The sequence below is a fragment of the Amyelois transitella genome, chromosome 21, assembly GCF_032362555.1.
Source record: "Amyelois transitella isolate CPQ chromosome 21, ilAmyTran1.1, whole genome shotgun sequence".
Classification (NCBI taxonomy): Eukaryota; Metazoa; Arthropoda; class Insecta; order Lepidoptera; family Pyralidae; genus Amyelois; species Amyelois transitella.
The window spans coordinates 4003337-4026731 of record NC_083524.1 but is presented as its reverse complement, the minus strand read 5'-3'; the positions used below and the strand labels follow the sequence as shown (position 1 = coordinate 4026731).

The 23395-nt window shown below is 34.4% G+C and overlaps 1 protein-coding gene and 2 non-coding genes across 6 annotated transcripts in view; all 3 read left to right on the top strand.

The window, feature by feature from the left end:
- Positions 1 to 21844, top strand: part of LOC106141095 (torso-like protein) — a 37843-nt gene extending 15999 nt beyond the window's left edge. Inside the window, exons 2-8 of one of the 4 annotated variants that reach the window (XM_060950374.1) lie at positions 16655 to 16776; positions 17152 to 17376; positions 17735 to 17857; positions 18041 to 18215; positions 19511 to 19645; positions 20163 to 20297; positions 20666 to 21843. In XM_060950374.1, coding sequence (XP_060806357.1) covers positions 16655 to 16776; positions 17152 to 17376; positions 17735 to 17857; positions 18041 to 18215; positions 19511 to 19645; positions 20163 to 20297; positions 20666 to 20926 — 1176 coding nt within the window. In that variant the 3' untranslated portion in view covers positions 20927 to 21843. Of the gene's footprint in view, positions 1 to 16654; positions 16777 to 17151; positions 17377 to 17734; positions 17858 to 18040; positions 18216 to 19510; positions 19646 to 20162; positions 20298 to 20665 lie in introns of all 4 variants that reach the window. The other 3 variants (XM_060950375.1, XM_060950377.1, XM_060950376.1) reach the window with 3 other exon arrangements.
- Trnal-caa (transfer RNA leucine (anticodon CAA)) lies at positions 16005 to 16121 on the top strand. The gene is made up of 2 exons: positions 16005 to 16042; positions 16077 to 16121. It is a non-coding gene; the product is annotated as a tRNA-Leu (tRNA).
- Trnad-guc (transfer RNA aspartic acid (anticodon GUC)) lies at positions 16543 to 16614 on the top strand. The gene has a single exon. It is a non-coding gene; the product is annotated as a tRNA-Asp (tRNA).
- Positions 21845 to 23395: the final 1551 nt, after the last annotated feature.

Here is a 23395-nt window from a genome sequence, read left to right as displayed (position 1 = left end):
TTGATTATAGTGATGTATGAGTTATGACACAAAACACATTTTTGGTAATGAGTAAAGTTGCTTTTGTTAGTTAATACTTAAGCCATATTGATAAACAGATAAATAATTCAATTGATATCAAACATACACATATTACAATAACATGAACCTGTCAAAAAACATCGGCCATGTATTATCGTGACGCGGCACTAGAATTGATACGAGTAGCATATTATAAAATTGTTGGGGTTTACCCATGTGACAACCCGCATGAAAGTCAACAATATTTTAGCAGGCACTGGCATAAACGATGTCACAGCTTTTCACAATAAAAATTAGTCTCTCAGAATACACAATACCATAGCTCGCTCTTTGTGTCGAATCATAAACACATTTGTTTTCTCTTAACAAATTATTCTCAGACGCTATTAATTTGAGCAATGTCTGTCCTTTTAATTAATATTTGAGAAAAACACCTATTCGTCGCAGAAAATACCTTATCGCAGTATAAATCTTTTAACTTGGGCCAGCTCCTATCGAGATCGATTTCAAAGTATCCTTTCACTATCATTGCCCAATGTTTGGACTACGAGTGAAGCCGAGGGCTATATATTACCTTTATCATACGAATGGGCCTAAATTAGAAAAATTATAAAAAGAAAATAATTTAATCAGATAACTACAATGCAAAATGTGTTGCTGTTGTAATAATATCTTTATTGCATAAACAGATTTTGGCTAACACATTGTGTTTTATGAGGTGCGGTAAAGTGTGCATGCCACTTCTATAAATAATAATAGCCTTAATCTGCGCATAATGGTTTTCAAAACCATCAACTTTTCTAATTTTTTTGCCTTAGCCTTACTGTCCAAAATTATGCCAAGTCATTCACGATTGGAAAAGACGAAGTGATGGTCCGTTTCCAAACGGGTTCAATTACAGCGAAAAATTAAGTCCGATTCTTGTCAAAGGTAAGCCTTCTCGACGGTCAAAAAACATTTTCGAATTTAAATTTATAAATTCTCAGAAATTCACTAACTAATGTAGGTATCTGAAAAGGAAGAGGAGGTTGTGTTTCTTTTAAACATGAAATACCTTGATGGTCAAACAACAAATGCCAGACTGAACACGAATTTTTATGTCGTTTAGATGTCGATGTACGTAAAGAGAGGTAAATACTGATCATTCTTCTTCTTCTACCTAGCGTGTACCCCTGTTACATCCTCACATCTATGTAGAGGAGCCCGGGGTGCACCCCGTTGACCATAATACTGAATTGAGTAATTCAGGTTTCTATATGAAGCGAATCTTAATTCTATTATTAAGTCAAACATCTCAACGTTGCCTATCAGTCTTTTTAAGATTATTAGCTCTGTCTAACCCGCAAATAAAGACGTCGATATGTATGTATGTATGTACACGAAGCGACTCTCGTCTGCCACAACCTTTGCAGGGGAACCTAATGCATTTTGGATCATGGTACTCGTACAGGGCTTTAGCCCTGCACTAGATTAATGTGCTCATTTCCTTAGTCATGGCATCCAGGGGTTAGTTATGCGAGTGGTTCGATTGTAAAGTGTCGGGAACCACACCACACAGTTAAATAAAAATCTTGAACACTTAACATTGAAGAAACCTCATTTATTTCACTTTTATTCCGTAATCACTTTAATTAGCATAATCCTATAGGTCCAGCCAGACTATTGCACATCGCATCATTTACACAAACATAATTTTCCGTTTGGAAACACTGCGTTGGCTGATCTTCTATCCCTCTCTAACATCTATAAAGGAAGACCTACCGTCATGCCATTTCAAGCATAAAATAATTTACAAACTCACCGTGAATATTATCAAACTTTCCGCTTGTATTTTCATAATTCTGGCAATTTCTGACCAATCAATTAGATACCTGAATCAGTTTATCAATTTTAGTCTATCACTCCATAAAGGTAATGCAATTATTACCGGACTGACAAATAAGAAGTTATGTTTTTCGCGCGTAATTTTGGTAACTATAATGGTATGGTAAATATAATATTATATTTTAATACTTCTTGTATTTTAGAAAAGTTGTATCTATAAGTTAAATAAAGGACATTAATCGTCTTGAATACGTTATGAGTATGCGCAATAGTATAGAGAGCCGTAGTCAAAATTATTTTCAAGATTTTTTTTAACATATTTAAAGAAGAAGATATGATACAATCTTACCTAAATTTCCCAATTGTGCAATATAAACCCTCCTACCGACCGTCATCGGCCGTTATAGTTTTAAAGTTTATTTGCTCTAACATCAAAAGTTAATTACCTACTTACATCGCAACTAAAATAATTTGAAAATATTTTGTAAATTAATTTGTTTTTCGAAAGCTTTTCTTCTTTTTCAATATTTAAGTAGATAGCTATTTCAGTAAATCCAATGTTGTCGTTTTTTCACTTTACATTTACTTTTATTTACAACAGAAAATTAAAAATTAATGAGTATTATCCAATATAAAACCAAAACCTACTTTCCATGCAATAGGCAAGCAACTTCTCAACAATAGTGTGAATAGAGACAGCCATTGTCTTTTTATCGATATACGGAAAAAAGGGCAATAACACTTATAAACTGCAACAATGATTTCAAAGAGTTCAGTGCGATGTCACAAACGCATGTTGTGTGAAATAGTACGTACATTCTACTAATATAATCAAAAGATTATTGTTTGTAAAGACTAAAATCAAAATTTTTACAGTCCGATTTTGATGACGAGACCGTAAGGAGAAACATTAAAAAAAGAAGATTTGACAGATAAGTGTCTAAATGTTACTCAAATCCTAATTGGGACAAAAAACCAGCATAAATATAGGACTTTGACGAGAAATCTATATATTTATTTGTGAAAAATACACCAATTACACAATTTAAACACTTTATGCTAGATTCTCACTGACCCATGCGAGCTTATTTAAATAGATAAAATTGCAACGTTCAATTATATCTACGTTAAATAATCAAAAATTATCGGGTCGAAACCGAGGCAATGTAGTGAACAAAGCCTGGCAACCTCGTAACTAAACATTGCAAATATTATGTAATTACACGAACATAATACTTTTGTCTAATTAATTACTAATTTGAACACTCTGTTGTTGATTGCCTAGACTTTTGCCGGCTTCGTTGCATAAATATCATTGTAAAGCGTTGGAAGTTTTTACAATGTGCCTGGAACCTATATTTTCTCAACTGTGGTTTGGACTTTGGATTAAATTTTTTTAATTTTGTACATAAATAGTCCTGTTAAAAACTACAGTTCCTGTGGTATTTGCGAAATATATGTATTCTTTTGTAGGTGGCGGTAATTTTTAAGTTACTCTATGATTCTAAGTAATACCTTAAAAGTGTAAGGGCCACAGGAGTTACTCGTAAACATAATATTCGAATTATTCGTATCGTCTCTCGTTGCTAAACAATTACTCAAAGACAAAAGTAGATCATCTGATTTAGGTGGCAGCAAGGCCACAAGACTTCCTTCTCACAATATTGACGTCTATTTGAAGGTTATGTAGACGATCTATGCAAATTAGCTTTTTGTACTTACTCTTACATCACGTCTTCATCTTTTGGGTTCAATGTTATGTTGAATGTCATTATCGGGTTAGAATAGCTAGAAGCTAAGGTTGTAAGGCTGTTTTAGGCTTATGGAAACTACTTCCGTCCAACCAAGCGGACATTAGAACTAAAATTGAACCCTATTATCCTAGACTCTAGAATAATTTAAGTACTACTTACTACTACTCTAGGACCTAGAGTATAAAATCACATACACCCGTTCCGAGTATTTCTAATGCCCCTTTAAAAAAATAACCAGTCTATTCAGAGATTTTATTTCATAACTCTACCTTAAATAATTTCATTCGATGACATTAGTACAATCATGGTACGGTACAGTATAAACCTATTACATAGAGTATATAAATTATATATTTAAAAACAAAATTCGAACTTCATAGAGCTCTGACGCTTAAACCATCTTCACATTTAAAATTTAATAGAAGGGGAACGTAAAGGGTTTTAATGTTAACTGGTGAATTAGGTGCGGGACGAATGCATACTTCATGCTTGATTAAAATACCAGTTCCACACGACTCTGCTAATACCATCAGCCTTTGGTAAATGTCTTAAAATGTCATGACCAAATACTAAAGAAGACGTGCGTTCCAAAGGTCGTCTTTGTGTCGCGATATTTGTGATTTATTTTTAAATTTTGTACATTTTGAAATCTTCAACGAACGCCGTGTAATTTTGAGTGAATTCAAACTTCACTTGTCAAATAATGAACAGCTTAATGAAACTGTGAAACAGATCATAAAGTGAATAAGGTAAGGAAATAACACACGGCGACGCCCTCATCCCTAATGGTATAGATAAACTCAGATGTACGACCGATGGAATGAAAGCTGAGGACTTCGGAGACCGTTCAAAGAATACAGTAAAATGTACATACATACATAAAATCATCAGCGGAAGAGTTACAAGAGATGGTAAACTGTATGCATGAAGCTTTAAAAGAGAAAGGAATGAAAGTAAACGTAAGTAAAACTAAAACACTGGTTTTGAAATGGAGAAAGAAATGACAGCATGTAATATTTTGATTGGAGGAGAAAAAGTTGAGCAAGTCAAAAGAAAAATTTTTCCCTCCGGGAAAGAGGCGTGATTTTATGTATGTATGTATGTATACATAAAATCACGCCTCTTACGCGGAGGGGTAGGCAGAGACTACCTCTTTCCACTTGCCACGATCTCTGCATACTTCCTTCGCTTCATCCACATTCATAACTCTCTTCATCCAAGCTCGGCGGTTTCGGGTACTTTTGACCTGACCTGTAAAATGTTAATTATAATAAATAAAGAATAGACGAAAATCAGAAAGTCAAGACCCGGAGATCAAGACTAACTAAATTCGAGAAACTATTCAGAAATCCCTAGAGGCGTCCTTAAAAGAGTTCGACTCAAGTTTGTTATAAGGACACGTTTTTGTAATCGGTGTTAATATGTTGTTTATAATCGAAATTATGTACAGAATCTATTATTATGATTACTTTACCACATCCGCTGGATCTTATTAATATTCACTTATGTCAGGGCCAGGTCAACCGTTAACAGGTGACAAGACGACAAATTAAAATAGTAGAATAATCTAAGCAACCTTGTACTTGAAACGGCCTTGTTTCAAGAAAATTCATTCATCATTAAAGTAGTTAGAAAGACAGGTAATATATACTTATAAGCATCTTGAAATGAATCTGTTATGAATATTAGTCTTGTCAAAACCCCTTCTTTACGAGAACAAGGGTACTCTCGCGTCCGTCACGATGAGTGTTTTGTTGTGGAATTTTTAAGCCTCATTTTTTTTTTGTTATATACATATGCATATATATATTATATATATATTATATATTATATATATATTATTACATAGCTTTGCAAGATTAGGGGAAATAACCAATTAAAGTAAAATTTTGCTGACTAAGCAAATATACAAGGGGAGCGTGAATGGGAACCATGGAGTAGGAACGCCTAGACGAACGTACCTTGATCAAAACTGGGATGTCTTGGAGAGAGGTCAGGTCAAGAGTACTTGAAACCAAGTAGCTTGCATGAAGAGAGTTATGAATGCGCTGTGGATGAAGCGAAAGAAGTATGGAGGGATAGTGGCAAGGGGAAAAATGTAGTTTCTGCCTACCCCTCTAGGAGAGAGGCGTGATATTATGAATGTATGGATTAAATACTGTTTTATTGTGATTGACAACTACGGAACAGAAGCCTTGTGGAAACCTTCATAGCGCGTGGCCCGACACGCCCTTAGCCAGTTTTTAATCAATATTTTAGCATCAAAAGTCAAACAAGATGAAATAATCATTATAATTATCCGTAATAAAAAAAATTATCAAAAATCTATCGACCTCCACATACCGACGTGCACGGTAAAAAAAACGCCAAGTTACGAAATCGTTTTGTATTCCATTCGATGCACTGATGAATGACCGTCATTACCTCATGTTTTATTTATGACCTTGGCCGGGCTCAGTGTTACGCCGCATAAGTATAATTTCTTACATTATGTAATACACTTTATGGAGTGTATAATTGATTTTATGGACCTCATAATATAAGCGAGTAAAATCAAAATACAAAACAGGTACTTACTTCTATAATTTTAAGTGTGGGCTCCGTGTATGTTACGGAGTGAACAAGTATGCCTAATAAACACGCAGTGAGGAATGGAAAAAGCGACCACGATTCAGTAGGATCTAATTATGTTATCGGAATCTAGATATAATACAGTAACAGCTTGCTATTTTAGTCATCGCCTAAAAGGATTCCAAGTTTATCATGTTTATCCAAAACTTAGAATTTTTAGTCTTAATTAATGCCGTGTTGTCCCGGCACCAATGCAAAAAAGCATAGGACCACTCAATTTCTTTCCCGTGGATGTCGTAAAAGGCGACTAAGTGATAGGCTTATAAACTTGGAATTCTTCTTTAAAGCGACGGACTAGAACCTGTCCCTTTATATGAATCTCAATTCTATCATAATGCCAAACAGCTGAATGTGGCCTATCAGTATTTACAAGACTGTTGGCTCTGTCTTCCCCGCAAGGGATATAGATGTGACTTTATGTTTGTATGTATTTATGTATTTTAACAATATGCGCGGAAAGAGTAGCATTTGGCTCACATACCAGTAAAACCACTACCACTACTACCACTTTTTCCCGGAGGGGTAGGCAGAAACTACATCTTTCCACTGGCTTCAAATAATGTTTTTTGCTTCCAACCATGCATGTCAGATTGCAACCTCAATGACTTATGATGATTTGATCTTCATATACCTACATAATACGTTACTATGTACGGCCAAATCTCATCAATTTGTTATTCCAATAAGTAATTGTGCTGACTTTTGACTCACCCAGTCTAGATAAGGGGTAATTAGGTATCTAGAACATTTAGATGAAACAAAACAAGTGCTTGCAAGCTAGCAGATAAAACCGAGGGATTCTTCTTATTAACTAGCGACCCGTCGCGGTTTTATCCGGGATACTTAGTACTAAGATAACATTTTAATGCAATGCATTCATTAAAACAAGAAAACAAGGCAGAGTCTTATTATCAAGCTAACGAAAAAAGGACGCAAATCGTGAATATGAAGGAAGTCATCACATTATGAAAAGGGCTTTAAATGATTAATTAATTTTAGTTATTGTAAAAGTTGTGGCGACATCACTAATGTCCCACACTAACTGTCAATAATCGCGAAGAAATTAGCCAATAGCAGCGAAGAATCTAAATCGCGATAACAAAGATTTCACGTTTTTAATACAACCTCTGACTCAACATCGTTGGAGCCGCGGTTCCCCAGGAATAAAAATTCGGTTGAGCCGAATCATCGCTCTACTACAAAGCAAAACGATGTAATGATGCACTTAACTTAGATCGGGAATCATACACCTTGATAAAGACGGTAGCAAAGCAAAATATGACGTTGAATAGAATAATTCTAAACATTTAACAGTTAATCTATATTATAAAGCTGAAGAGTTTGTTTGTTTGTTTGTTTGGACGCTCTAATCTTAGGAACTACTGGTTAGAATTGCTGCAACTATTAGGAGCGAAGAAGTAATGGAAAATGTGCAAAAAAACGGGGGAAATTATTCCTCCTTGAGGGCTTCAATGATGCCCAAAGCTATTCCACGCGGACGAAGTCGCGGACACAGCTAGTTATTATATAAATTATAACTTACCTTTTTTCTCTATCTCCTTTGCTTGTACCCAGTTGCAATTTGCGCCACTCTGGTTCAGAGCCTGGAGCCTCTTAGAAATTTCTTTTTCCACTAAATCCTGTCTGCTGCATCTTTTGTTTTGAAATCATACTACTACATCTAAGGAACTCCTCTAGTATTATATGTTCTGTGGTATATATTTGTTCTCGTATAAACAGCGAACAATGGGACCTATGTACTACGTAGTACAATACTTGTACTTGGCCCTTGCGACAGGATATCGGCGATCAAGCGATTGTTCCGGCCATTGACTTCATTGTGACCAGGGATTATAGGACTATTTAAGTGGTTAAGGTCGATACTATCATAAAATCCATACTCTCATTTGTATGAACAGACAGATCTGTATCTGTATGATCTCTTTCACATCTAAGCCACGCAAAATTGTGGTGACTTACTTTTAAATATTATATATAATATACAAGGTTACACCTTGTAAAACAGATTTTGATTAACAAACCAAACAGATAAAGGCTATTATAGAAAAGAATTGTGACTAAGAATCGTATTTAGTTGACTTTTCAAAAACCTGTATAGTTTTATACTCCTGTTGGCCTTGTCTTATATTCTTGTCTTTATAATTTTATATCAGTACTCGTCATCATTAAAACAAGAATTAAACATGAAATCCTGTCATCAGTCTCACCTCAAATACAATAATATTATTATAATAATAATATCAGCCAAAATTTTAAATTTGCGTTTTTGGTTATATGATGAGTGAATAACTAAAAAACTTGACTAACGAAAAATATTAGGCTTTAGAAGGTGAAATTTAGTAGTTTTAGTTTAATGAGGGTTTTCAAATTGTCGCTATTTTTAACAAGTACGTATAAAGAAATTTATTTTCAATCTTCTCCCGGCTTGTCCGGCGTCCTCCACCTCTCTGGACTCCAAAGATCGACGTTATAATATGTATGTAATCCTCAGACCATTTATGTGATTGGAGGAATTAAGAAATAATGGTGTTATTGTCAAAACTATTAATGTTAAAACTACTAATGTCAAAAGTACCCGAAACCGCCGAGCCTGCATGTCAGTTATGAATGTGGATGAAGCGAAGGAAATATGCAGAGATCGTGGCAAGTGGAAAGAGGTAGTCTCTGCCTACCCCTCCGGGAAAGAGGCGTGATTTTATGTATGTATGTATGTACTAATGTTAACTATTTATTGGAGTACTCAGAAATTTCCCGAATCACCTCAGTATAATCTTCCTCGCAACATCACAATGAAAATACTCGTAAAAGCAAATCAAAGACATTTGAGCCGAACACAAACAGTATCCGACGCGGTTTTAGCTCGGTTCCTCGTTATCTAAGCTTGTTTTATAAACATTGGGCAATGTTTTCCCACGGGATTTCCTCGACGGACTAATTAGGATTTTGACTGATATCTTGCATACGGAATTAGAACGTACGCTAGTTGAAAATTAACTCGGTTTTATTCGAAAAGGTAAGTTCTTGTGCAGTTAACAAAAACAATTTAGTTCGAGTTTCTCACGTTATTATTATTCATAAGCTTTTGCTCAGAGCTTTGATCTCGTGGGAATTTCCAATAAACTTTTTGTAAATAGATGTAATAAGTAGTAATGTAAAGTATTTATGTAAATTATCCTTAGTCGCTTTTTCCATGGGGAAGAGACGGAGTGGTCCTATTATAAAGTGCCGAAAACCACACGTCAACATACTTATGCCTTGGTTTTCGTTGTCAGACTTTAATTTCATTTGTAGCGGGAGCAATGATTCGGGCTCGACCGCCACCAAAGGGAAGATCTTCCGCCAGGCTAGTTTTTGTCGGAGTTATTGCTCCAATCCGTGAAAATCTTTGCTTGCGCGATTTAGGTTTTTCGCTGTTTTTGACTGATAGCGTCTCTTGTTTTATTTTTTATTTTTGTGTCTTGTGGCGTATAGATGTCGCCACACATTTAATAGCATAAAAAGACCATTAAGGCTTTCAACATAGATGCACATTATACTCGTTATATACCAAACACTATAGTGAAGCATTAGCAGGTGTGCTACCGCAGGAAATGCATTGAGTCACCATACACTGCCTCACGTTAAGCATTTCATGCTATACTTACATTATGTTTTTGTCAGAGTTGATAAACACTTGAGCTATGGAATTGGAATTTGTATATTTGTATGTATGTTATATCTAATACATGTATGTTATATAAATACAAAGGAAATCGCCTAACCTAGCCATTCTTATTATTGTCAAGAATTTGATCGGCTCTTCTAGAACAAATACTTAGATGACGGTAACCTACCTATATTCCGTTTTGAACACTTTTTCTTTTAGTGAAATTATTCGGTTAGTGAAATTAAAAAATCAGGTGTGGGTGCAGCATAGGTTAACTAACTCATTCCGGAACCAAAAACAAAGGTGTATACTGTTAAATTAAACTGAACATCCACACAACTTCGACGTTGTAATACTATTTGGACGGCCTCTGTTCAGGCTAACTCAATCTGTGTAATTTGTCTCGTATATACATGTTTATGTATATATTTATTATTTATCAAATCGCGACACGATTTGCGAACAGTTAAGAAGTTATAACGCACTGTTTAACAACATCTCGAAATAGCTGGCCTTAAATATAAGGTCACTGACTTACTTCAGGTAAGTTTAACCAACGGAACAGAATAAATTGGGTTCAACTTTAACCAAGACTTACTAAATGTATGTCTTAAGCAGAACCAAAGATTGGTTCATGACTTACGAGTCGAACGAGCTTATAATTAGGTAGTCAATGAACATAGTCAAAATAATCCTAAATACTGTCATTTAAAACCTGAGAAATAAGGAAATGTATTCCAACGGTCAGGTCAAGTGTACCCAGAATAGCTTGCATGAAAAGATTGAATGTTGATAAAACATAAACAGTAGGTACGGTAAGAGTTAGTAATATACTCGTATTAGGCGTACAAGCAAAAGTTAGCACAAATATGTCAAATAAAAAATAAAATAATAATATCCTATTTATTTGCATAAATGAAAGAAAAGACTCGTTCCAAAATAAATACAAATCTTTATTGTATTCCGGGAATCGAAACCAATCCTCCTGGATTCTAGACCATTAAAAAAAAAAAAATTAATCGTTATAATAGTCTTCCAACGCTTTCTGTGTCTGAAAGACATTTCATCCCCTTTGAAGATAGACATGTTTACACGGATCCAATTAGAAGCTAAATGCTAACGCGTCAAATCCTGCTCTTGTGTACGGTTGGCAAATAATATATTTAATTAATTAAAGGTGACAAATCACACAGAAATCAGTTCTTGCCACGTCAGGAAATCACAGTTTTGCACAGAAGTTTTATCATGGAGTAAAATATTTCCGCAAAATCATAAATTTTAGAAATAGAACTATAACGATGTGTTAAAAAAATAAAAAATTACTTTCATACCTACGTAGATATTTTTGTAGCAGTAGTGTCTTTATCTTTTACATAGGCAGAGTAGACAGGATAAACCAAAAACAGTCTCCAAATCTTTTGGTCATAATTAGAAAAAAAGAAAAATTACTATTCTTATACCTAAAGTATAAGAATAGCAATTTTCTGTAAAAAAATGCATTAAATTTTCAAATAATTTATGTCGTAAATACTATTCAGTTTTACCTAAATAAAAAAACAATAACATTTTTTTTGCTATCGGTCCTACGTGCGCATGAGTGGCTCCGTTTGTGTAGTGGGCTGCTGCACTATATTTAGCCCGGGGCACTCCTGTACGGAATGCAAATGCTTGCACGCTTGCAAGTTCTATGCACCCTTTATTGTTTGGGAATTACCTTAATACTAAGCCACAGATTAAGTATTTTGTTTAAGTGTTTCTATGCGCACTGCCACAAGACTAACTTATACAGCCCTCGTCTTCTTAAATCTTACGTAGTCTTAAATTAGGCAGTCGTCGTTAAAGTCACGTCTAAAGGTCAAAAAAATCTGTGGCAGTTTTACGTGAACCTTGCTGACACTGGCAATTTCTGTAGAACCTCTTATTCTTTAGTTGGCTTCTACGTCATTATCAGGAAAAACAGTCATACTCGTCGTTCAGTCGAAATCTATCGGAATTATTTTATTCCAGGCGCATATCTATTCAAAATTAAAACATACAAATCACTTCTATAAATATCTCTTGTAGGGTAAGCAGAGCCAAAAGTTTTTAAAAGACTTGAATGTTCAGCTGTATGGGCCTAATAATGTAATGAATTAAATGCTACTAATAGTATAAATGCGAAAGTTTGTGAGTACCAGTATCAGGATATCAGTATGGATGTTTGTTACTCTTTCACGCAAAAACTACTGAACCGATTACGATGAAATTTGGTATTAAGGTAGCTGAAGACCCAGAATAACATATAGGTAGGCTACTTTTGAGTCCACGCGGACGATGTCGCGGGCTAGTTAAGTTCTAGTTAAATATAAATACAAAATTAAACATTTATCTACAATCTAGATAAACTAAGATGACGATACCGGTGCTTGAGCTAAGCAAAGCCTTCTCGTAATTATCTGCATACGCCAAAATAATTACAAGTGCAATAAACATGCACTCGAGTGGTACTTGAGAACCACTCCAGTAATGAGGTTAATTAATGCTGTTAATTTTTTATTGTCTTTTCAACTATGCAGTATAAACATACGCTTTTACTAACAAAGAACCTGTAGCTAGTTTATGACATTGATTAACTTTTAACATCTATTTGAAGACAATATAAAAAATGTTTAAGGATTGATAGGTGGAGTATATATATATATATATCTATATATATATATATATATATATATATATATATATATATATATATCTGTGTAATTTGTTCCGTATACATTTCTTTATTTTATTTTTACCGAAAGGGACTTAACTAAATTCTCATTTTTCTCTTCCCGTGGGAATTTTAATAGATAAGTGTGTACCAGGCTCGGGGTAAACGGGGCCTAACAGTTCTTTCGAGACTTTTGGCTCTGTCTGCCCCGTAAGGGATAAAGATGCGATTATTTGTATATGTTTTTAATTAAGGATTACATTCGCAATTTCGCATCGTCGCTGACCGTAGCCGCTATTTAGATCGCGTAATTGAATTCGCATTGGCTCGCTCAATCGGGGCCAAGTATAGAGCGAGGCTGGGTCAAATGCTCAAATCGACCATAGCTCATAGACCATAGACGACCATGGTACAATGAGGGCCCTTCCCGTCTTTATGGTCGCCCTGAATTGATTAGGTTGAGGACAAATGATAATTGAACTTAAAAGTGTCGCCAGATCCGTTTAGTTGAATTATTACAGAACTGATTTAAAAGAGAGGATATTCCATCATTGAATGACTGACTGACAGACAACTCACAATCTATGGGACTTTTCTTCAGTTCAGGTCCCAGAGTTTTTCCAAAGACAAACCTTTCTTAAGTGCACATAAAGAGCTCTTTATGTTGTCGAGGGATGCACTTAAGAAAGGTTTCCCGAAATGCGGGAAAGGAAATTATTTCGGGATCGGTATTTTTCTTTACACTCGGTTGAAACCGCGGGAGTACTTTAATATGGAATAATAGCCAAAGTAGTTGAAGATACTCATATCATTTGCCGAAGACCACTTGCAAAAAGATCCCATGGATAGAAAAGTAGAAGAAGAGAGAAAAAGTAGAGGCAGCCGCCTTGTCATGCCAATCATAGATTGATCTTGCATGTCTTGAATGATAAACAGTAATTACAAGAAAACTTCAATTTATATAATTTTACTACCAATATATGTACGTGACAAAATGACACAAATCTGAACCAAGAGTTATCGTAAACTCAATCCGGCCATTACTTGTAAAGATTGTACACATCACAAGAATACTATAACATTGTATCAGTAAATGATAGCTTGATTTTTACATTGAAGCGATTAATATATATGTATATAATGATTTATTTATTTTGTATTTATAAATATAAAATAAATGTTGCACAATTTATTATCCACAGAACAGAATTACGTACCTAGTAACAAGTTATTGTATTAGATGTTAGTAAAGATTTAGTACTCTGTCACCACACAGCTGAATTAAAACTTATACAAACTATACCTAAAAATACAGTTGATTAGTTTTGTACTAAGTATGTTACCCACATGTCATAATAGATAACTTTACAAATATGGTGACCAGTCCCAACTTTCCGAGGGTACCTTTTGAATTCTTACACAAGCATTTTGCCGATCAATACTAACATACTCGCATACATAAACTCATACCAAAAAAATTAAGTGTTTCCCGGAGGGATAGGCAGAGAATAAATTATCCACTTGGCAACAGTATATTTCAATGCTCATAATGGAGTTAAATATTTTTCTCCATCGAAGCTATAAATTTAGACGGCCTCTGTGGCGCAGCGGTAATACGCTTGTCTGTGACACAGGACGACCCGGGTTCGAATCCCGGTCAGGGCATGATGAGAAACGAACTTTCTCTGATTGGTCTGCGTATTGGATGTTTATCTATATAAGTATTTATTATAAAATATAGTATCGTTGAGTTAGTATCTCGTAACACAAGTCTCGAACTTACTTCGAGGCTAGTTCAAGCAGATTAAAAAAAAAATTTTGCAACGCGTCGCTCGCTCGTCGATGTGCCCAATCCTTACTAGCTGAGCGTGTCATCTTGAAATTGCAACTGAATTGCAATTGCTGAACAATCGTCGTATGCAGTGCAAACGGGCCAAGGGCCGTTATAAATTTACGAGAACCAATCATCTTATTATGGCGGCCAATTGGTCAATTTGTGAATTGTTTTACATTAGCATGGAATATTCGCGTGATAGGATACATTATGATGATGGAAGCTATGCTGTTGTATAACATTTTGGTTATCATTTTGTTGGCAAGAAAAGTGTCAGGCTATAGCTTTAGGGAGCTCGTATCAAATTAATAATATTGAAATTAACACTCTGCCTGCTGATCTTTGACGGATCTGCCTCTAATACGAATGTTGCACTGTGAGTGACTTGGCTTACATATTGGCTGCAGTGTAGTTTGTTCCGCCGCTTCTTCTACACATGCGCTTTGGAAACGGTAGTTATTAGATTTAAGTGATGTGACGTCAATAAGTGATACCTTGTATCCAATTTTGAAAATGAATCTATTCTATTCTGTTCTATTGACAACAAGTCGGAAAGCTTTCAGTGCTCTGCATTATCTGCAACGTTCAAAACATTTTCTTCTAAAAAAGGCAAAGATAATACTTGCCCATGCACTACTTATGCCTATAATTGATTATGCTGATGTGTGTCATCTGGATTTAAAAAAAAAACATCTCATCAAATTAAGACATCTTCTTAACAACTGTTCCATGTTTTTTTTCTGCCTTCGGCGATATGATCATATTTCTAAATACCGTTCTCAGCTAAAATAGGTCCTCATCTTTTACCGTAGGAATCATCACAGCCTTATAACATTCTCAATCACCAGCTTGCCCCGTACTATCTAAAAAAGACTTATAACTCACGTTCTATTCACAAAAAAGTAAGAACTTCAAACCATCTTCAAATAAGTTAACTCTGGCTACTCCTTCTCACCGGATAGATTTTGTTTCCAATTCTTTTTCCGAGTCCATAAGGACATCCCCAAGTCGTTCTAGTTTCAAGCGCAGATTTACAAACATTTCATTAATTTCTTCGATTATCGCTGCATCTATTTATTTATGTATATTGTTTATTAATTATAGTTTTTTATGTATGTTTAATCTAATTACTTATACTATTTTGTATTTGTGTAAGTATAAACATATTTATTAAGTTTAACCTTTGACACCAACTAAAATTGACTGATAGATAATGTTTCTAGCATAAAGTCCGCTTGTTGTGCTAAAGATTTGTATATATTTACAATAAAGTGAATAAATTCCGAATAGCCGTAATAATGAATAAATCATAAGTAAGTGAAGTAAAAAAATCATTAATGTTCCACTATGCCATCCAATCAGTCAATTACTATGCTATCCATACTATGAGTTTTTAATTAAATAATAAATAAATCGAAATTTAAATAGAAGTGAAACTCCGATCTGAAAAAATCTACAAAATATCTATAAAAAAAATATTTCTTGAGTGAACTCCCAAATCTATATAACTAACGCCATCTATCGATATCTGTTTAAAACATGCACTGTATAATGAGAACGGTAATTTCACCACGGCAGTCAACTGTCAGGATGGCCGAGCGGTCTAAGGCGCCAGACTCAAGGTTACCCTTGCCTGTGTAAAACAGGTATGAGTTGTTCTGGTCCTCTCTGAGGGCGTGGGTTCGAATCCCACTTCTGACAAGATTTTTTATTTTCTTCTACATTTTTATAGTGGTAACTTATATTGGTGTTATTTTATTAAAAATAAAATAAAAGCTAGTATAAGATTCTACGTAGGGCCCCAACTTTTATACTAGATAAGTAACAAGCTTTTACAAGCAGTTTTATATAGATTTTTCGCAAATCCCACGGGAACTATAGTTTGCACCGTGATTAAAGTACCCTATGTCTTTCTCCAGACTGTATTATATGCAAATTTCAGGAAAAATAGAAGATAACGCGTGTAGAGACAAAAAACATACAAACTTACTTTCGCATTTACAATATTCTCTCGTCAATCGGCGGCCATAGTAAGGATTCTATTTTGTGGGAAACTGTATAAGCTGGCATATATAAAAAACGGATAAATTAACTTATCTGTAATTTCACATCTGTTATTAAATCCTCGGTAGTATAGTGGTAAGTATCCCCGCCTGTCACGCGGGAGACCGGGGTTCGATTCCCCGCCGGGGAGATTATTTTTTTATATACATTTTTATTTTTGTTTGCTACAGGTTGGCGGTATTGGTGTGATGGTGCGGGTGCTCACAGTGCTACTGGTGGTAGCACTGTGCCGCGCCGCCACCACACTCGACTCGGAGCTCGGCGTTGGCAAAGCAATTAATATATTCATGAGGTTTGTTAATTGTTCCTTTTTGAGCTTTTCGTTACACTGAACGAAGGTATTGCTCTGAAAATAATTAGGAGTTTTTCCTACAATGACCGGGGGATTTCTTGTCGAAACTTCGTAATGTAGCAAAAGTAGTACAGGAACCTTACCTACTTACTTTTATTAAAATTAGGTTTATCTTTCTGCCCGTTTGTTCACACACACGCAATAACAGGGTATGTCCTATCCACGCAATTAAACTTGATGCGCTATTGACAGTTTTTTTTGTTACTTCTCTCATTTAAATATCAATTTCATTTTATACATATACGTTATTTTTGTCCAAAATTAATAGAGCTGGCAAGTGAGGGCTAGTTGTTTAAAGCAGAAGGTGTCTTCCAGGTATGGTTACCTCAGCATATGTATGCGCGTGGTGCCTCGCAACGACACAGAGGGCTGGGTGTTCCGCGAGCCCACAGTTAGCGTGTTCAAAGACGTGGAGCAGTACTCCGTCGCACCAAAGCAGAGACAGGCCAAGACCATCTTCGACGGCGATTTCCATATGGAGTTCTGCGATAACTTGAAGCAATTGTTGCAGGCTTACTTTAGGGACTTTACATTTGAAAGGTAATGGAATAAAACTAAACAATTTTTTACCAGCTTCTCTGTACGAGATGGCGGTAAATTTTGTTTTATTTTTCACTATTCCATAATAGATGGCGTTGAATTATATTTATTTTACAACTTTTGCACGGTAGATGGTGTTGTATTGTTTAAATTTTTAACTATTTTATGAAAGATGGCGCTGCACTGTTTTAATTCTTGAACTATTCTACAATAGATGACACTGCATTGTATTAATTTTTAAATTATTCGATAATAGATGGCGCTGCATTATATTAATCCTTCAATTATTCGATAAAAGATTGGATTTCATATATCTCGATGAATTTGGAACTATCTTTTCGTACCTATATGATTGCAGATTAGAGCGGCCATGGCGAGCGTTCACGGCGGGCTGGCCCACCGATATCATGGCGAGGAACCTCGGCATCAACTCTTCCTTCATCAACGGAGATCACTGCTACGTTCTCGTCAGGGTCTCAAGGTAGCCTTTTACAGACACCATTTAAAATTATGTTGAAAATATGTTATGAATGTATTGCTTGGGGATCCCTCTTGTTGGAATTAACAGAAATACTTAAAAGTTTTCTAAACATCAACTATTTTATCTCTCCAAAGCTCCACTGTCCAATTGCTGTTATTAATTTAATTTTTCATTCTTTTCCAGGTTCCGCGAAACAGCCAAGCTGAAGGACTTGCCAAACAATATTGTAGTCGAAGACGTGGTTTATGACGCCATTCGGGAGTCCACCATAGGCGACACAGTATCCATTGCGGATTTCATAAGGAAGTACGGATCGCACTACATTGCGTCCTATGTTACGGGTAACTCGCTTTATCAGGTGAGATTCTTTTTTCACTTTCTTAAGTTATTAAGTTTTTTTAGGTGCCCGGTTAAAATGCGTGATACGCATAAATGCACAGGTTCGAATCCCAGCTCGGCCATGGATCGATGACAATTTTCGAAATACCTACATTAGTTTGAATACAAACTGATGCTCTTACGGTGAGGGAAAACATCTTTAGGATACCTACACATTCAGGCAAATGGTTGTTTAACCATTATCGCTCTATTACGGGTTAGCTTTACCTGTAAAGGTTGTGATGGGTTTGGATGGTCGTGTAAAAACCTGATTCACCTGATCTAGGATCCATGGTCATAGGCAAACCCATGACTCCTTTCTTTTTTCTCTTTATTTAACTATATTTATGTTCGACCACTGAATGTGCAAATGAAATGTAATATTACTGGTTTACAATATATGTACGTAATGTATCACCATTTTTTTAACCACCAAAACATTGGGAGTGGGAAGGTATTTTAAAATATTCAATGTTCGTAGTTGAAAAAATATTAGCATTTGCTCAAGGCTTTCTTTCCTTGAATTTTAAGAACGGAATTAAGATCCAATTTAAAGCATATCATAAATATTGCCGACGTGGCTACGGTTTGTTGTCAAATACATAACTTTTGTTTTCCATATTCACCTAAATTGTTTAAAACTTTATTTTCCCTTAAAATTAACGTAATTGTTTGTAACAATTACGTTGAACCTCACGATGCAACTCTCGATAGTAACGTGACACTGTATACGGCGTAAAACAAGCGCAAAGCGGACGTTTTGAAAACATTTTTCCATAATTCCGAGACTTTATAAGAAGTTTGTTGTTGCTACACGATTCGCTTATATGGTATTTAATAAAATACCAATAGAAATGAAGCAGCGAGTAAAAGCTAATACATATATATAATATATATGATATCTGTAACATTTCCTGAATATAATGGAATTAAATGAAATTGTTAACAGTCTCTACATACATACATACAAGCCCAAATTATGTTAGTTGTAAACTATGTAAGTCAAATTTAAAATGCGGTTTATTATTTTGGACTCTTTATAGATGCTTATTGATACAACTTAATGATATTTTATAGTTTTTCTTTTTGTTTGTATCTAAGTACATACAGGCTTAACTGATTTTGATGATTCTTATTTTTGTTTTGTTTTTAAGTTTATACCCTGCACACTTAGTTTTAATTCATGCCAACTTAAGAGTGTATAGTATTCCATATTTCAATATGGAAATGTCTTAACTTTTTTATAGAAAATATATAAGTACATAAAATCCCCAGGTTTTCGTATTCTCCCGGGGGGTTTACGCGAAGATTAAAGAACGAGTGAAGTCAGGGGGCGTCACGGAGCTGCCTCCAAGTGAAATTAATAACTTTTTCTCTCCGTTTTACGCAGAACACATCGGCACGATCAAGGTTGGATTTTATGCCTGATTCTAAAACAAAATCATCATTATTCCTTCTTCCAAATTCATTCATACCATTTCATATCACGTCTTTTTTATGAATGTTCTGTTTGTTATGAAAAGGATCATCAATTCGTTGAAACATTAATACATTTTGAATCGTATAGAACCAGGCAATATGTTTAATCACCATCAAAAAACATCTTTCCTAATCGTTTGTGTGTTAACTTTTTCTATCATTTCATTGGCACATCCATTTCATTTGAGAATCGAAAATTTTATAATGGGGTAACATACATAGATATTGTTAGTGAAAAAAGTCTAAATAATGAAGGTTAATTTGTTTTAAACAAAAAGTTAATAGCCCAGTAGAAATAATTATGACAATATTGTACCTAATTTTTGAATTAGTAAAGACGTTTTGTTAATCCAACGTTGATCTCCAGCTTATTTGAAAACTTGGGGATACGAGAGTATAAGAAATATTTTTTTAGAAAAGTGTATTATTGTCTTTGCTCTCACTCCAGGTGTTTGTGTTCTCTAGAACTGCATACTCTATGATCAAAGAGAGGTTAAAAAGCAAAGGTGTTGCTGATATAACAGCCAAGGAGTTGGAGGGATATTTCTCACCTTGGCATGCTAAGCATATCGGTCAAATTAAGGTAAAATATTTTATAAATATGGAAATAGGTGGGTATTATTAGATTGATCATTCATTATTTCTTCATTACCTCACATCCATTAATTTCATTACTTATTTCAACCTCAATTACTTAAATATTTGTCATCAAACTACGAGTGATATCAGCTTTAACTACAGTTTATCTGAAAAGTTTTATGAATTGTGCATTTTTGTATATTTTTTCTTGAGTTTGACAGGTTTCCAACGATAGAAATTTTGTCTGTTTTTAACTTCAAAATGTTTATGAGCAGTTTAAAATAAATAGATAATTATTTCATATCAACATCAAAAGAACATTACAAATCTTATTTGATGTGATTTAAAAACTAACCACGGGCTATTTTCTAGGTGGCCAGTGGTAACAAAACTGTAGAAAGTTGGGCGATGAAGCGACTGCGCGTCCACTACTACATATTCTCATATCCCAGCCTTCTGAAACTGCATGGAGAACCAGCCTTACTGCGGAATCTCGACACGTTATTAGGAAACGAAGCCTTATTACAATTAGAATTAAAGACATTATCGCCTGCGTTCAAGGACGTGAAAAAAAAGAAGTGGTTCGAAGAAGTCATAGATAATTATTTAAAATTGTGGGAAAGCAACATGTGATTGTGGTGCATGTTTAGGTTATTCCAATTTCGAAAATGCTGTGGGCTGAGATGCATTGCCATTATAACAAATTATTATTTTTAACTGTTTGAACTCAAACCATTAAGTTTTCAACTCGTCATTTACCTAACTACATGACTTCCAGGCATCATAATTTATAACAATTTACGAGACCGCATAGAGGTAGTATAGGTACAGCATTTTCGAATACAAATTAGTCTTAATATAGCTGTTGTGATAATTATTTTTAAATGAATCAAATGCAACTGCGACGCCTGATTCTGAATTTTAGGTAAATATACCTCTACATAAATAATGTCTTCCGAAATTTTAAGGAATTGATAATATATTTATTTTATACATTACTATTTTATAATATGTAATTCAAATCTATTTTTCGTCATGTAAAAATAGTTTTAATTTTTAAAACAATATATGTATGTAACTGTATTTGCGAATACCTAATTTATGACAATACACAATGAAGTAAAGCTGTAAAACCAGTTTTTTTGTCAAGAAAAAGCCTGCAATATGTAGCATAAAAACTAACAGTGAACTACTACTTATTTAGAAATATTTGAATTTATTTTTGTAAATATCAAATCCAATGGTTAGTGCCTTAAACATTTGGCAGGTATTTTTATAATAATATTAAGGATAGCTTATTTTGATCCCAACTTATTTAATTGAAAGAGTGATGATTTCACGAAAGTATATTTACTGTTTATTATAATGTATAATAGGTCCTGAATAATATAATTATATTTTTGAAAAATGTGCAATATTAGTATTTCAATAAAATTTACAAATCGTGGGATCAAGGTATAAGATTGCATTTACATTAGTTTTACTTAATTTATAGTAAACTAACTGATGTAAATATTTTTCAAAACATAATTTGTTAAGAACAATAATGATTAAATAAAAAAATATGATTCATCACTTATGTACCCAAATTTTTATTTATTTGTGAAAATCCTAACTTATCCACAGATTACATAAAGCTACACTTCAACTACATACGTATAATAACTTAAACAGGGACAGACCGAAGATCCTGGCTTTCGTCAAAGAAAAGCTAGTCTAGCTGATAAAATAGAAGTCATTTCATACCAGAAAAATAAAATATCAAAACGAAACCACCAAGCCACGAAGCATAGAAGCAGGATACAACAGAACAAGATGAAAGACCAACACGCAAAATACGATCCGTTCGCGATTGCTCACTTTTGTCATTCGTCAGTAATTGAATTTATATTTAAGGCAAGGGTGGATAGGCTTATTTGAACTTGCCTGCCTTGCCTTGCCTTAGGCCTCATCTTACCACCAAGCAGATTGCGGTCAGGGGCACTCAAATCTATTATACAAAAAATAGAGGAATGTTATTCTAGCAGCTTTCTTACTGCGGTGTCGCACCTGCGGGTTGCAGTTATGCAGTGATACCTCAAAATTGTTGTGGAAATGGGCACCAATGAGGTAGGGTGTTTTGTTTTTTTTTATTAATTTTATTTGTTTAATCTTTTAATATATATATATATATATTTGGTTTATTATGTCACATATGTTTGAAATATTTATTTGGCTTTCTAGTTTCTTTGCAATTTGATACAAATCAAAATAGTTGGCTAATGTTTTACTTATTTTGAAAACGCTAATGGTTTATTCTATATTCATATATATTTATATTATAATATATTCAATTCATATATATTTATATTATATTATTTATATTAAATTAAATTGAATTTTATGAAACATCTATATTTAAATAATTGAGGTAGCCTTCTGGTTTGATTGCCATTTGATACATTGAGGTAGGGTGTTGATAAATTATTTACCTCAGAGAAAGATGCAATATCCAATATGAGTTGGTTTCCCCTGCAGTAGCAGAGAACAGATGGGAGTCAGTCCATGCAAAAACCTGACTCACCCAATCTAGGATCATGGTCAGGGTCACACGGGATCCTCTCCAGAGTGAGGGTGTTACCGAGACCGACGCCAGAAGGTAAAAAAACATGCAATATATACATACTAGGTTTTACCTGCAGCTTCGCCTTCGCAAATTTTGAGCCTACTAAAGAACATACAGGTTTTTCGCAAATCCCACGGGAGTAATAGTTTCTCTTGAGATGAAAGGTACTTACTTAATTATATTTGCGCAAATTTCAAGAAGATTGGTTCAGTAGATAACACGTGAAGAGACAAATTTATTTTCAGTTTTTAGTCATTTAGTTAAGACTATTGAGAAGGTATCCTAAGGACGAGACGGCTCTACAACCACGAATTTAAATGGAGTAAATAATCAACATTATATGATAGACTAGATTTTGCCCGAGGCTTCGCCCCCGTAAGTAATTTCAGAAAAACGGAGCCTACGATACTCCCAAAGAATTTCGTGAAAAATCTTTTCTCGTTATTAGGTATTGGTGTGAATTTCTAGAAACATACATAAATTATATATCCCTTTCG